Here is a 14,515-nt window from a genome sequence, read left to right on the forward strand (position 1 = left end):
GGATTTCATACATTTTCTATAAAATTCTTCTTAGGGTAATTGTAATCAAGTATCAAGGAAATCAAATAATAATCCAATTTAGACTTTCACAGCTTCAAGTAAACTACAAATGCATTAAAAACATAACTAATTTTCTACCCTACAAATGCCATCCTCTTTGCTAGTACGTAATTTTTTGAATAATGCTGAAGCGACCTCACGATTGTATCTCATATCGCACATCCTGACGCGAAAGTGTGTAGGAACCATAGATGCCTTTCCTCAAGATTCGAGTCAAAAGCATGTATGGTTCCAACACGCTTTCATGCAGGACGCGCGATATGAGATACAATCTTAAGATTACTACAACATGACTCTAATTTTTTATTTTTTTTTTATCACTGTTAATATTTCATAAAAATTTGGTTTACGGAAACTTTAGATCGCTTCCGAGTGCTTTGAGGCGCATCACCTCATAAGCTAGTAAGAAAACTTAAATCAAGTTATAGAAATAAACAAGTCTGTATAATTGACTTATTTAAAGGAGATAGAAGGAGAATATATATCACAGTTATTTCAAGAATTTTTTAAAGATATATTTCATCCCTTAATCCAAGTTTTAAATGACAAATGTACAATACAAATTCCAATGCAAAAAAATAAATATTCTTCATGGACAACACCACATGAATCAATCCAAATAAAAGGGTTTGTGTTTGTGTGTATAGAAAGTGCCTTCATATATACTCGACTGCCATGCATAAGATGAAACTCAAAACCAAACAAGGCCTTCTCTCTCAAACTAAAATAAAAATAAAAATGTATACCATTTCTAACTTAAATATCATGGGAAATGAAGAAGAAGAAGAAGAGAATCTTCAAAGGTGGAAGGCTTCAATTAACATAAACACGAAGGCTCACGATAGCATTGGTTCGCACAACATTTTCCACTCTCAAGTTTCAACAGGGTGGATAGCTATTTATGGGTTTAATTTTCCATCAGGTTTATTTTTCTTCCCTTGATGGACCTATATATGTTTTGATATTGAAAATTCTACTCTTGGGAATTTTCGGGCAGTCGATCAGAAGGTGGGAGGAGGGATTCATGTTTCCATCCTTCCTCCAATCCATCTGATTTTCTCTTTGACGACTTACCATTTCGGTAAATTACGTAAAGCACCAGTTGAGCAAATCCCAGTATGAATCCAGTTCCATTTGGTACCTGTACACCATTAAAACCAGTCTTAATTAATTAAAACATCATTTTTTTACATGCTTTAATTATTATTAATCCTAGATACCTATCTCTCATCCATATAACAACTTATTATTAATTGAGATACATTGGTGATGATTTAATTATCTCATATACGTAATATTACATTACTTCATATGTTTTATTATCGATCTCTATTTTATATAATGTGCCAAATAACAAGTTGAATGTGATATTTTTGTGTTACGTGCGACAATTATGATGAATAGTACGAAAAGAGAAAAACAAGAAAAAAATAAGAACACACAGATTTAACGTGGTTCGACAGTGTGCTTACATCCACAAGAGCAAGAGGTTGAAATATTCAATATATGTCAAATTAGGGTTACATCATATGAATTTATAGTAAATCCTAGCCGTACAATAGGTATTAGAAAATTTCAATAATACCCTTGTACCGTATCGTGAGAGCGTTACCCCCACACTTAACCTATTAATCATCCTTAACAATAAAACAGTAAATAACCACTCCGGCATCAACCTACTTTCTCTATATACATGTTCTACTCAATATGAACTATATACTACAATAGATATTATTTCCCTGCTTTACTTATTGACCACATATGTTTTGTTTGCTCATCTAAAAGGTGACCCGTCTGGCCTATTGTTTTGTTGTTAATTTTGTAGGACACAAAACATGTCATATCAACTTCTATTTTTCTTCTTTTCTTTTGAGCCCCAAAATGTGAATCATTTATATTTTCTCTAAAGTTACATCATGATTAGGGCCCTACTATTTGACATCTCCTTCTGTGGTACGTAGCAGGCATGGAGCCAGGAATTTGCCCATGCGGGGGCAATCAAGAGTAGAAATTTTTGTGTAGGGACAATTAACAGTGAAAAAAAAAAAGTTGTAGGGGCAACTAAGATTGAAAAAAAAAAAACAAATTGTGGGAGCAATAGTGACGGATTCTTTTATCCACCGCTAAAATCTGTCGCAATAGCTCACTAATTCATAGACTTTGAAAATTCTTGTGAGGGCAAGTGCCCCTACTCTAAATCCGAAATCCGCCCCTGGTACATAGTGATGCCTTAGAATTAGAATTCAATTTGTTTAAAATACCCAATTTTATTTATAAATATTTAATAAATTGAAAAAAAATCGATCAAGTCAAATTTAGGAGTTTTAAAACTATGGAAATGACCGCGATAATATTAAGCTTAAATGTAAAGGTAGAGATATTTGTTGGATTTCAAAATTTTGGTGTTGAGCCATACTTACTCTGCTTTCTCTCCTTATAATAGTGAAGACAAGTAAGTCAGTTTCAGATTGATCATGTCCAATCTAACTTTGACTGGTGTGATTAATACATGTTGTCCACATGTAGGCTCATGGTCCATAATTAAAGCACATGATGATGACTTTAAACGTCAACTTGAAAATCTAGTCTCAACCATCCAACTCTTGCTCCCATTCTTTTGGACAATTAAGAAAAGTTAAAAGGAAGACCCAAAGATGGACGATCCTTCCAGGGAAGAGAGAGCAATCAGCCAATTATATCACGTTTTAGTAGTTCAGTGATAGACTCACTCCATCAATAATACTCAAGCCTCTATCTAGACCAAAAATCCTCCAATATTACTCAAAGACGACAACGAAGGACAGATTAATTGGCCATCAATTTTGCTGGTCCCTTCAAAGATTTTTTCCCAACATCTCAACCACTTATGGGGTCCGCACCATCTATTAATCGAACCCAATTAATTAATGGTCATTGCCGACCTTGCTTAGTTTTAAAAAATAAAATAAAAATTTGAGCGATCTCCTTATATAATAAACTATGTGAAGTGAGTAGAGAACAGCACACAATCAGATTCATAGATGTATTGTAAAGATAAAGAAGTTTGATTTATAAATTCTTATAAGGGGGCGTTCAAGGGTCACATTTGAAGACAGACCTAAAGACAAACATTTTTCAATATATGGGTTAGAAGTTTTGGAATGGACCCCAATTTACAAGTTGAAGAATCGTGGACCGTCCAATTTTTGTAAACAAAATTTGATTGGGTTAGAAATTTAGAAATGGACAGATTTTTAGTGATGATGATCTCTACAACTCATAGATTGAAAAATGTATATCTTTACATGCGTTTTAAAATGTGGCCCTTGAACGCCACCGTATAGAAGGGGATACTCATTTTATGCCCATTAATCCCGGATGACCATTCTGTCGACCAATATATAAGCATTCAAGTTGATTGGTGACCTGTGGTAATTATATCCAATAGTTTTGCATAGTTGATCTCTAATCATATATTTTATCATTATGTTAGTCAAATTAAATATCTGTATAGATCTGTTTTTCTTTCTTTTATTTTTGTTTAATAAGTCAAATGATTTGAATATGATCGGTTATTTATGGGTAAGTTAGAGTTGAACCTGCGACCTCATATATATGAAGACATAAAATATAAATATAAAATTATGCTTATAAATATAATAAATTTATCGGTTTTTGCACACGTAATCTTGTTTTTTATTTTTTATTGTTGCATAGAAGTCATTTTTCATAAGATTTGGTGAAAGAGAACTTACTCCAAGGAAAGCGTCTCTTACAAGAAGAGCATAGAAAGCCCAAATACCTCCATTCAAGAAAAGAGAAAATGAGAGAAAGAATGGCATGAACTCCACACTTTTCGTCGTCACCACAGTTTTCTGTTACAATATAACAAAAGAAAAATAAATTATGGTGAGATGACCTTTGGAATATTGAAATGGTATCGATATCATATTTGGTAGAAATATTTATTACCAAACAAGGGATATACTTTATAGGCCAAATATTTTAGAGAAATTATATTGCCACGCCATTTTTTATATATAACAAAGCAATTCTTTTGAAATCAATTGTCTACATATTTATCCAACAGTTGAGATTTATGCGTATCTTCATAACACATATCTCGGATATACTTATAATGAGGATATATTTCAACTTTTGGATTTTGTGTTTAAATGGTTGGGATCATGTGTTTTTTCAATGAGTCATATGTGGTAAGTTTGATTTCTTAACCCGAGGGATTGGCTCAATGGCAATTTTGGACAGATAAGCAATTAATGCTCGTAGGTTGTGAGTTTGATACCCAGTATAAGCACTGATTCCTCAAGGGTCACCTATGACGGTACACCCTCACTTATTTGGTGGGTGTGATGTGCAGGCGTTGTACGTTCCCCAAAAGTAGTCCTTAGACAAGACCATGGTCTATGAATTGGGCAAAGTCCAGATACAAGTTCTATCCGATCTCTATCGGATACTCGATTATCAAAAAAGAAAAGAATTTTTTTTAATTTTTTTTGTGTGTTAATCAAATTTTAAACCACATTTAGTTCAAATTGTAGTTGCATGTCTTTGTGAGTTTTGCTAATAAAAGAGAGAGGAGAGCTTATTACCATGGCAGCAAGAGGTGAACCGTACATAACTATATTTAGTCCGGCACAAATGAATCCAAGTACATTGATACCCATATCTCCTTTTATTGCTAAACGAATAACTAAAATAACTGCTAATAGAAACCCCAAATCCAAGCTTGCAGCCAAGATGGCGGTTTTAGCCTGAAACGACGATTATTAGGATTAAAATTATTCTTCATTAGTGGTTATATATAAGTGAAGGTTTCTAAAAGATTTATAAGAAGGAAAGCACGACTAGTTCAGCCAATAATGTTGACAATGTATGAGAGTTACCCTCATTTTTGGAGGTGCAAATATAAGAAACAGAACAACGTAGATCGCCTCAACGACGACGCCAAAACCATTAACAGTGGCAACAAGTAGAGCCCCGGGTTTTGTAATTCCATAATAAGTCCATAACGACGAGCCTAATAAAGTGCAAATGTATGGAAGGCTTTCAAAGTCCTCAGTCGATCTATTCTTCACTATTCTCCAAAAAGTCCTTCTGCAATAATATTAAATCTCTAGGATCATATTTATAAGCATAACATTGATGATATATATCATTTGAGTGAACCATGGTCTCATATCTAATGAAGTCCATGGCAACCATATATATATATAAAAGACTAATCTAGAAAATAAATAGTTTTAATCGAATTAATAAAGACCACTGTAAGGGATTAGAGAGCTAAGATGAACTTACATGGGAGAAAGAAAGACAAAAACAGAGATGATGTTGCCTGAAACAAATGAGAAGAAAAAAAAAAAAAAAAACCACGTGTCCCATTAGATCTCTCTTCGAATAAACCCATTAACCATATTTTTCACATAAATAAATTGGTTTTCAAGTCTCTCTTACCTATGACTCCAACAAAGAAGCTAAGGCCTTCCATCCTCAGAAAAATTCAAGATTTGAGTGGAGAAGAAGAGAGAGATAAAGACCCTTTCCAAAGATGTTTGGATTTGATCCATTCAATTAGCACAATAAGTGCCATTTTATAATTCATTGGGCCCATTTTTTATTGGCAAATAATTTTTTATTCCTTATTATGATTATAAGCTGAGTGGACAATCGACTTTGGAGCAATATTATAAATATCCTCACATGGACGATATTAACATGTTTTTTTTGTAAAACTGTATGATTAGCCACCAACCAACCACGTTGACCCTTTACCATACATTACATATAATAATAATATTGTGTGAAAAAAAAGAATGCCACGTTACTTCCATTTTCTTCACAAGAAAAATGTGTATTTTAGAAGCATTTTTCTAAAAATGTTTAAAGCAAACCCATTGATTAGTTTAGATCTTCTGATGTAAATGATTTGAGACTTGTTACCAAACACTCCGTTATTGTTGTATAATCCTCTTGAATTCTATTTCTTTATTAGAGTTATTAAGAAGGGAATTATTTGTTGTTTTCTTTTCAATTTTGCTATTTTATGAATTTCTATTTTTGATGAGATAGACATGTTTTAATAGTTCTCAATTTTATAAATAAAGATCTTTAGAAATGTAAAAAATTACAAGAGATTTTACTCTTCTAGGATGAGAGAGAAAGGAATAGAGGTGTACAAAGATTTCAAGATTTAGGTTTGGGATTAAAATTTTGAGTATTTTTCTCGTACCATTCTCTTTTGATATTTGGTGAAGAAGATTGGTTCTGATCTATGGACGTAGCTACACTGTTGAATCACGTAAATTCCTGCATTTTTCATGTGTGGGTTTTTTGTTTTCTTTACAACATCTTGATGTCACACTTATCACTTGACTTAGATCTACGTTAGTTTCACCTTAACCTTAATATTGTACTAACCCAGTTATTATCGTTGTGGTCAAATCTTTCTTATGAAAAATTAGATCAATCTTGTGTTCCAATCAGGTTTGAATAGACATTTTTAGTAAAATCTATTTGGGAAGAAAAAATTTCTGTTCACACAAAAGACAATTTGAAAATTTCTAGGATTTCAGATCGACCAATCATGACATATCAAAATCACAAAACTACCCACGTTAGGCTTTGTACCATTGGTCATTTGAGATTATGTAAAATTTTGAACTGACTTTTTTGTGAGTGTAAAATCTCTCATTTGGTTATTAGACCATCAGTTATTGTGTATATGTTGTTTTTATATAAAAATGAAGGTAACTTTAAGAAAAATATAAATATTTATTTATTTTTTAATAAATGTAAATGGTCCAACCAAATTGAACCAAGGCCTATATTTTTTTTCGGGGTCAACTATCGTTTGGTTTATTTATGCGTGAAATTCCCATATTGACCCAGGTGATGGGGTCAAGATGGTTAGAGGGTTACTTTCATGCTTGTCTGCCAGATGTGCTCGTGAATCACATGTTAGCCAACTTGCTTCTCCACATAGTTTCTTTATTTCTATATTACCAACGTTTCTTTATTTACCCCTTACACTCACCAATCATTCCTCAATTATCAAGTGATATACTCTCTCTCTCTCTCTCTCTCTCTCTCTCTCTCTCTCTCTCACACACACACACACACAGTCCAAACTTTGTTAAAAAATATTGTTCCAACCAAGATTATTATTTTTAAGGAGTTCAAACTTTACTCTCCTATATAAAATTCATCCTTATCTTAATTAAGTAACCTTACTTAATTAAGATTTATCCCTTCTTTATTTCCTATCCATTTAAAATCCTTCTAATAATGAAGTCTTTCTAAATACGCATCAAATCCCTAAAAATCAGGAATTTGACGTAATCTATAATGATAGATTGTTTGAGAGAATCCCTTTGACCTTATACCTTCTGGCGCTGTCCTCTATTTCATCAAGCTCTAAGTCATCCTCCTTTGACCATTGAGTTTGGTACAACCCTACTACAATCGACCTCTCTAAATCTTGAGGTGACAGATGTTGCAATCTTGGGACTTGAAAATTTGACTCTTCACTTAGTGTTTATAAAAGAGTCATGTTGGAGTAACATTGAATATTAAATCGTTTGGGACATTAGTGTGCATAGAACCATAGATGCTTCTCACTCATATCTCGATGAAACACATATATTGTTCACAAACACATCCATGTCAGCAATGTCCCAAATGATGTCAATTTCAATGTTACTTTGGCATTTTCCTTTATACAAATGACTCTTCACTCGGTTTAACAATTGAACTAACAAATCTCTAAAAGTGACGGTTCTAGATAAAACTAGGACAGCAAATCAAGCTCAACCTAAGTTCAACTCAACTCAATCATCAGGCCTAAACTCACTAACCTAAGCTCAACCTGAGCTTGATCCTCTAAAATTAAGTTGAGCTTGGGTTAACTCAAGTTAGGTAATTTTGGATGGTTTGGTCGGGTTGGGCTCATTGACTAACCATGTTTTCATTTTGATTAACAAATAAATTTTATATTTTAAAAATAAAATACAATATCAAAAATAAAATTGCTAGTAAATAGCATCCCATACAACCTTCAAACCCATCATTGAGAAAATACTTAGACGAACTATATTAAACCAAGGCCCACAATAATAATATACAATTGTCCACAAGCCATAATAATAAGAAAAAATAATTAGTGCATCTTGTTCTGTTTCCTCCTGTTTTTTTGGTTTGGTTGGGTTAGTGGTGTTGATGTTGTGTTCAAGAACTTTGGAGAACCATTGCTACCAATCGAATGACTATCCCTACGATCTAGTTCTAGGACTCACTAATACCATCATCAAAGTCAAGGATTCTAGCTGTTTGTGTTAAAGTAATAGGTACGAAGCAATGTAAAATGATGTATTGTGGTACATTTAATCATCTTTTAGGATTAAATCAAATTTGTAAGGATTGAGATCAGATCCAAATGTGGATATCTTACCTGTTAGGATTTCATACATTTACAAAACGCTTCTTAAGGTAATTGTGAGACAAAAGCATCTACGGTTCCTGCACACTTTCACGTCAGGACGCGAGGTACAATCTTAAGATTACTACAGCACGACTCTAAATTTTTTTTTATCACCGTTAATATTTGATAAAAATTTGGTTTACGGAAACTTTAGGTCGCTTTCGAGTGCTTAGAGGCACATCACCTCATAAGCTAGTAAGAAAACTTAAATCAAGTTATAGAAATAAACAAGTCTATATAATTGACTTATTTAAAGGAGATAGGAGAAGACACATTACAGTTATTTCAAGAATTTTTCAAAGATATATTTCATCCCTTAATCTAAGTTTTAAATGACAAATGTACAATACAAGTGCCAATGCAAAAAAATAAATATTCTTCATGGGTTAATAACATACAACCACATGAATCAATCCAAGAAGCAATTAAATGAGAACCAAATAAAAGTGTTTGTGTATAGAAAGTGCGTTCTCTCTCAAACCAAATAAACAAACAAATAATCAAAACCAAAATAAAAATAAAAATGTATACCATTTCTAACTTGAAATATCATGGGAAATGAAGAAGAAGAAGAGAATCTTCAAAGGCGGCAATGGCTTCCACTAACATAAACACGAAGGCGCACAATAGCATCAGTTCGCACGACATATTCCACTCTCAAGTCTCAACAGTGTGGATAGCTACTAATGGGTTTAATTTTCAATTAGGTTTATTTTTCTTCCTTTGATGGACCTATATATGTTTTGATGTTGAAAATTCTACTCTTGGGAATTTTCAGGCAGTCGATCTGAAGGTGGGAGGAGGGATTCGTGTTTCCATCCTTCCTCCAATCCATCTGATTTTCTCTTTGACGACTTACCATTTCGGTAAATTACATAAAGCACCAGTTGAGCAAATCCCAGTATAAATCCAGTCCCATTTGGTACCTGGACACCATTAAAACCAGTCTTGATTAATTAAAACATCAATTTCTTACATGCTTTAAATATTATTAATCCTAGATATCTATCTCTAATCCATATAACAACTAATTATTAATTGAGATACACTGGTGATGATTTAATTATCTTATATACGTAATAGTACATTACTTCATATGTTTTATTATCAATCTCTATTAAATATAATGTGCCAAATAACAAGTTGAATAAGATATTCTTTCCCTGCTTTACTTATCGACCACATATGTTTGCTCACCTCAAAGGTGACCTGTCTGGCCCTATTGCTCTGTTGTTAATTTTGTAGGACATAAAACATGTCATCTCAGCTTTTATTTTGCTTTTTTTCTTTTGAGCCCCAAAATGTGAATCATTTATATTTTCTCTCAAGTAACATCATGATTAGGGCCCTATTATTTGACATCTCCTTCTATGGTACGTGGTAGGGGTGGAGTCAAGATTTTGCCCACGTGGGAGCAATCAAGAGTAGAAATTTTTGTGTGGGGCCAATTAAGAGTGAAAAAATAATTGTAGGGGCAACTAAGATTGGGAAAAAAATTTGTGAGGATAATAGTGACATATTTTTTTATTTACCACTAAAATCTGTCGCAATAGCTCACTAATTCATAGACTTAGAAAATTCTTGTAGGGGCAAGTGCCCCCATTGTAAATCCACCCCTGGTACGTAGTGATGCCTTATAATTCAATTTGTTTAAAATACCCAATTTTGTTTATAAATATTTAATAAATTGAAAAAAAAAAAAACTGAAGCAAGTCAAATTTAGGAGTTTTAAAACTATGGAAATGACCGTGATATTATCAAACTTGAATGTAAAGGTGTAGGTACTTGTTGGATTCCGTCCACTTGACAATCTAATCTCAACCATTCAACTCTTGCTCCGATTCTTTTGGATAACTAAGAAAAGTTGAAAGAAAGACTCAAAGATGGTCAATCTGCCGAGGGAAGAGAGAGCAATCAGCTAATTATATCACCTTCGGATGTAAGGGTTCAGTGGGACCCAACAAATGATAGACTCATTCCATCAATAATACTCAAGCCTCTATATAGATCACAAATCCTCCAATAATGCTCAAAGACGACAACTTATGGCAGACTAATTTGGCATCGATTTTTCTGGGCCCTTCAAAGATTTTTTTCCTAACATCTCAACCACTTATGGGGTCCGCACCATCTATTAATCGAACCCAATTAATTAACGGTCATCCCCGACCTTGCTTAGTTTTAAAATATAAAATAAAAGTTTGAAGCAATCTCCTTGTATAATAAACCATGTGAAGCGAGTAGAGATCAGCACACCATCAGATTCATAGATGTAAACACAAAAATATTTGATTCATAAATTCTTACAAGGGGGCGTTCAAGGGTCACATTTAAAAATGGGTGTAAAGACAAACATTTTTCAATATATGGGTTAGAAGTTTCGGAATGAACCCCAATTTATAAGTTGAAGAATCATGAACCGTCTAATTTTTACAAACAACTTTGATGGGATTAGAAATTTCGAAGTGATGATGATCATATATTGAAAAATGTTTGTCTTTACATGTGTTTTAAAATGTGGCCCTTGAACGCCACCCTATAGAAGGGGATATTCATTTTACGCCTATAATCCCGGATGACCTTCCTGTCGACCAATATATAAGCATTCAAGTTGATTGGTGACTGTGGTAATTATATCTATTAGTTTTGCTTAGTTGATCCCTAATCATATATTTTATCATTTTGTTAGTCAAATTAAATCTCTATATAGATCTGTTTTTCTTTCTTTTATTTTTGTTTAATAAGTCAATTGATTTGAATATGATCGGTTGCTTTTGTTTACGGGTAAGCTAGGGTTGAACCCACAACCTCATATATATGAAGACATAAAAATATAAAAAAAATTATGCTTATAAATATAATAAATCATTTGAATATGATGAGTTATTTTTTTTACGGGTAAGCTAGAGTTGAACCCACGGCCTCATATATATGAAAACATAATAAATAAATAAATAAAATTATACTTATAAATATAATAAATTTATCGGTCTTCGCACGTTTTACATAATTTTGTTTTTTATTTTTATTTTTTTATTGTTGTATCGACGTCATTTTTCATAAGATTTGGTGAAAGAGAACTTACTCCAAGGAAAGCGTCTCTTACAAGAAGAGCATAGAAAGCCCAAATACCTCCATTCAAGAAAAGAAAAAATGAGAGAAAGAATGGCATGTACTCCACGCTTTTAGTCGTCACCACAGTTTTCTGTTACAATATAACAAAAGAAAAATAAATTATGGTGAGATGACCTTTGGGATATTGAAAAGGTATTGATATCCTATTTGGTATTAATATTTATTACTAAACAAGGGATATACTTTATATGCCAAAAAATTTAGAGAAATTTTATTGCCACGCCATTTTTTACATATAACAAAGCAATCCTTTTGAAATCAATTGTCGACGTATTTATCCAACAGTTGAGATTTATACATATTTATCCAACAGTTGAGTATATCTTGGATATACTTATGCCAAGGATAAATCTCAACCTTTGGGAAAGTGTTTAAATGGTTGGGATTATGTGTTTTTTCCATGAGTCATATATGGTAAGTTTGGAATCTTAAGTCCGAGGGGGTGGCTCAATGGCAATTTTGGACCGATAAACGGTTAATGCCCGTAGGCAGGGGCGGAGCTAGTAAGGAGCTGGTGGGGGCAATTGGCCCCACAGAACTTTGAGACACTCCTATATTTTCAACTGATTACATGCCCCATTTGTCCCCACTCCCTCACCTCTCCCCGTTTGCCACCCCCCCACCCCCCTCCCCTTTCTCAATTTTTTGTTGATGATATTGTCTCTCGACCAAGCCTTCTCATATACTAATTGGAAATTACCTAAATATCCTTTTTTTCAATTGCTAACAAAAAATCTTTGAATTTCTCAACAAAACCATCCATCTTCAAGTTCTTCAACTATGCTACTAACCATAGTTTGCCCCCACTATAAGAAAATCCTGACTTTGCCCTTGTCCGTAGGTTGTGAGTTCGATATCCAATATGTGCATTAATTTCCCAGGGGCCACCTATGAGGGCACACCCTCACTTACTTGGTGGGTGTGATGTGCAAGCGTTGCATGTGCCTCTAAACTAGTCTTTAGACAAGAGCATGGTCTATGGGTTGGGCAAAGCCCAGATACGAGTTCTATCCTATGTCTATTGAGATACTCGGTTATTAAAAAAAGAAAAGAATTTTTTTTAATTTTTTTTTATGCTAAACACCATTTATTCAAATTTTAAACCACATTTAGTTCAAAGTGTAGTTGCATGTCTTTGTGAGTTTAGCTAATAAGAGAGAGAGAAGGAGAGCTTATTACCATGGCAGCGAGAGGTGAACCGTACATTACTATATTTAGTCCGGCACAAATGAATCCAAGTACATTGATACCCATATCTCCTTTTATTGCTAAACGAATAACTAAAATAACTGCTAATAGAAACCCCAAATCCAAGCTTGCAGCCAAGATCGCGGTTTTAGCCTGAAACGACGATAATTAGGATTAAAATTATTCTTCATTAGTGGTTATATATCAGTGAAGGTTTCTAAAAGATTTATAAGAAGAAGAGCACGACTAGTTTAGCCAATAATGTAGACGGTGTATGAGAGTTACCCTCATTTTTGGAGGTGCAAATATAAGAAATAGAACAACATAGATCGCCTCAACAACGACGCCAAAACCATTAACAGTGGCAACAAGTAGAGCCCCGGGTTTTGTAATTCCATAATAAGTCCATAACAACGAGCCTAATAAAGTGCAAATGTATGGAAGGCTTTCGAAGTCCTCAGTCGATCTATTCTTCACTATTCTCCGAAAAGTCCCTCTGCAATAATATTAAATCTCTAGGATCATATTTATAAGCATAACATTGATGATATATATCATTTGAGTGAACCATGGTCTCATATCTAATGAAATCCATGACAACCACACACACACACACACACACACACATATATATGGGGTTCTAATTGAATTAATAAAGACCATTCTAAGGGACTAGAGAGCTAAGATGAACTTACATGGGAGAAAGAAAGAATAAAACAGAGATGATGTTGCCTGAAACAAATGAGACAAAAAAAAAAAAAAAAGCCATGAGTCCCATTAGATCTCTCTTCGAATAAACCCATTAACCATATTTTTCACATAAATAAATTGGTTTTCAAGTCTCTCTTACCTATGACTCCAACAAAGAAGCTAAGGCCTTCCATCCTCAGAAGAATTCAAGATTTAAGTGGAGAAGAAGAGAGAGAGAGATGAAGAGCCTTTCCAAAGATGTTTGGATTTGATCCAGTCAATTAGCATTATAAGTGCCATTTTATAATTCATAGGGCCCATTTTTTATTGGCAAATAATTTTTTATTCCTTAAAAATATTATATAACAATACAATATGGTCCTCGAGATATGTATGCACGACTCTGATGATTATAAGCTGACTGGACAATGGACTTTTGGGCAATATTATAAATATCCTCACATGGACGACATTAACATGTTTTAAAAAAAAAATAGATTAGAGTGTTTTTTTCACTTTTTTATCTTCTGTTGGGTTGGCGACATAAACTATATAATTAGCCACCAACTAACCACCTCGACCCTTTACCATACAATACATATAATAATAATATTTTGTGTGAAAAAAAGAATGCCACGTCACTCCCATTTTCTTCACAAGAAAAATGTGTATTTTCGAAGCATTTGTCTAAAAATGTTTGAAGCAAACCCATTAATTAGTTACATCAAGGAGAAAGTAGGATTTTAGCTGTTCCATTTTGACAGGGATGATCTTCTCCTTTAAACGATTTGAAACTTGTTACCAAACACCTCAACATTGTAGTACAATTGTCTTGAATTTTATTTCTTTCTTAGAGTTATTAAGAAGGGAATTATTTGATATTTTCTTTTGGGTTTTACTATTTTGTGAGTTTCTATTTTGATGAGATAGACACATTTTAGTAGTTCTCGATTTTTTAAATAGAGATCT

At 33.3% G+C, this 14,515-nt stretch overlaps 2 protein-coding genes across 2 annotated transcripts; both read right to left on the reverse strand.

Annotated features, from left to right (window-relative positions):
• Nucleotides 1–623: 623 nt before the first annotated feature.
• LOC147383426 (bidirectional sugar transporter SWEET17-like) lies at nucleotides 624–5,714 on the reverse strand. The gene is made up of 6 exons (XM_086429135.1): nucleotides 5,512–5,714; nucleotides 5,356–5,392; nucleotides 4,944–5,154; nucleotides 4,650–4,811; nucleotides 3,795–3,914; nucleotides 624–1,201 (listed from the first exon to the last, which is right to left on the reverse strand). The coding sequence occupies exons 1-6, from the start codon at nucleotides 5,543–5,545 to the stop codon at nucleotides 1,034–1,036; spliced, it is 732 nt and encodes a 243-aa protein (XP_086285261.1). The 5' UTR covers nucleotides 5,546–5,714; the 3' UTR covers nucleotides 624–1,033.
• Nucleotides 5,715–8,826: 3,112 nt separating this feature from the next.
• LOC147383427 (bidirectional sugar transporter SWEET17-like) lies at nucleotides 8,827–13,845 on the reverse strand. Its single transcript, XM_086429136.1, has 6 exons — nucleotides 13,707–13,845; nucleotides 13,552–13,588; nucleotides 13,142–13,352; nucleotides 12,848–13,009; nucleotides 11,619–11,738; nucleotides 8,827–9,459 (listed from the first exon to the last, which is right to left on the reverse strand). The coding sequence occupies exons 1-6, from the start codon at nucleotides 13,738–13,740 to the stop codon at nucleotides 9,292–9,294; spliced, it is 732 nt and encodes a 243-aa protein (XP_086285262.1). The 5' UTR covers nucleotides 13,741–13,845; the 3' UTR covers nucleotides 8,827–9,291.
• Between the last annotated feature and the right edge of the window lie 670 nt (nucleotides 13,846–14,515).

Source organism: Akebia trifoliata, chromosome 16, assembly GCF_017979445.1.
Source record: "Akebia trifoliata isolate Shusen 1 chromosome 16, ASM1797944v1, whole genome shotgun sequence".
In the NCBI taxonomy this organism is placed as follows: Eukaryota; Viridiplantae; Streptophyta; class Magnoliopsida; order Ranunculales; family Lardizabalaceae; genus Akebia; species Akebia trifoliata.

Coding starts and splice junctions, on each gene's coding strand:
- LOC147383426 (XM_086429135.1), bottom strand. CDS start 5,545: ATGGAAGGCCTTAGCTTCTTTGTTGGAGTCATAG. Junction 4,812..4,943: donor TTGCACCTCCAAAAATGAGG/GTAACTCTCATA, acceptor TCGTCGTTTCAG/GCTAAAACCGCCATCTTGGC. Junction 3,915..4,649: donor GTTCACCTCTTGCTGCCATG/GTAATAAGCTCT, acceptor ATATTGTAACAG/AAAACTGTGGTGACGACGAA.
- LOC147383427 (XM_086429136.1), bottom strand. CDS start 13,740: ATGGAAGGCCTTAGCTTCTTTGTTGGAGTCATAG. Junction 13,353..13,551: donor TTATTCTTTCTTTCTCCCAT/GTAAGTTCATCT, acceptor ATATTATTGCAG/AGGGACTTTTCGGAGAATAG. Junction 11,739..12,847: donor GTTCACCTCTCGCTGCCATG/GTAATAAGCTCT, acceptor ATATTGTAACAG/AAAACTGTGGTGACGACTAA.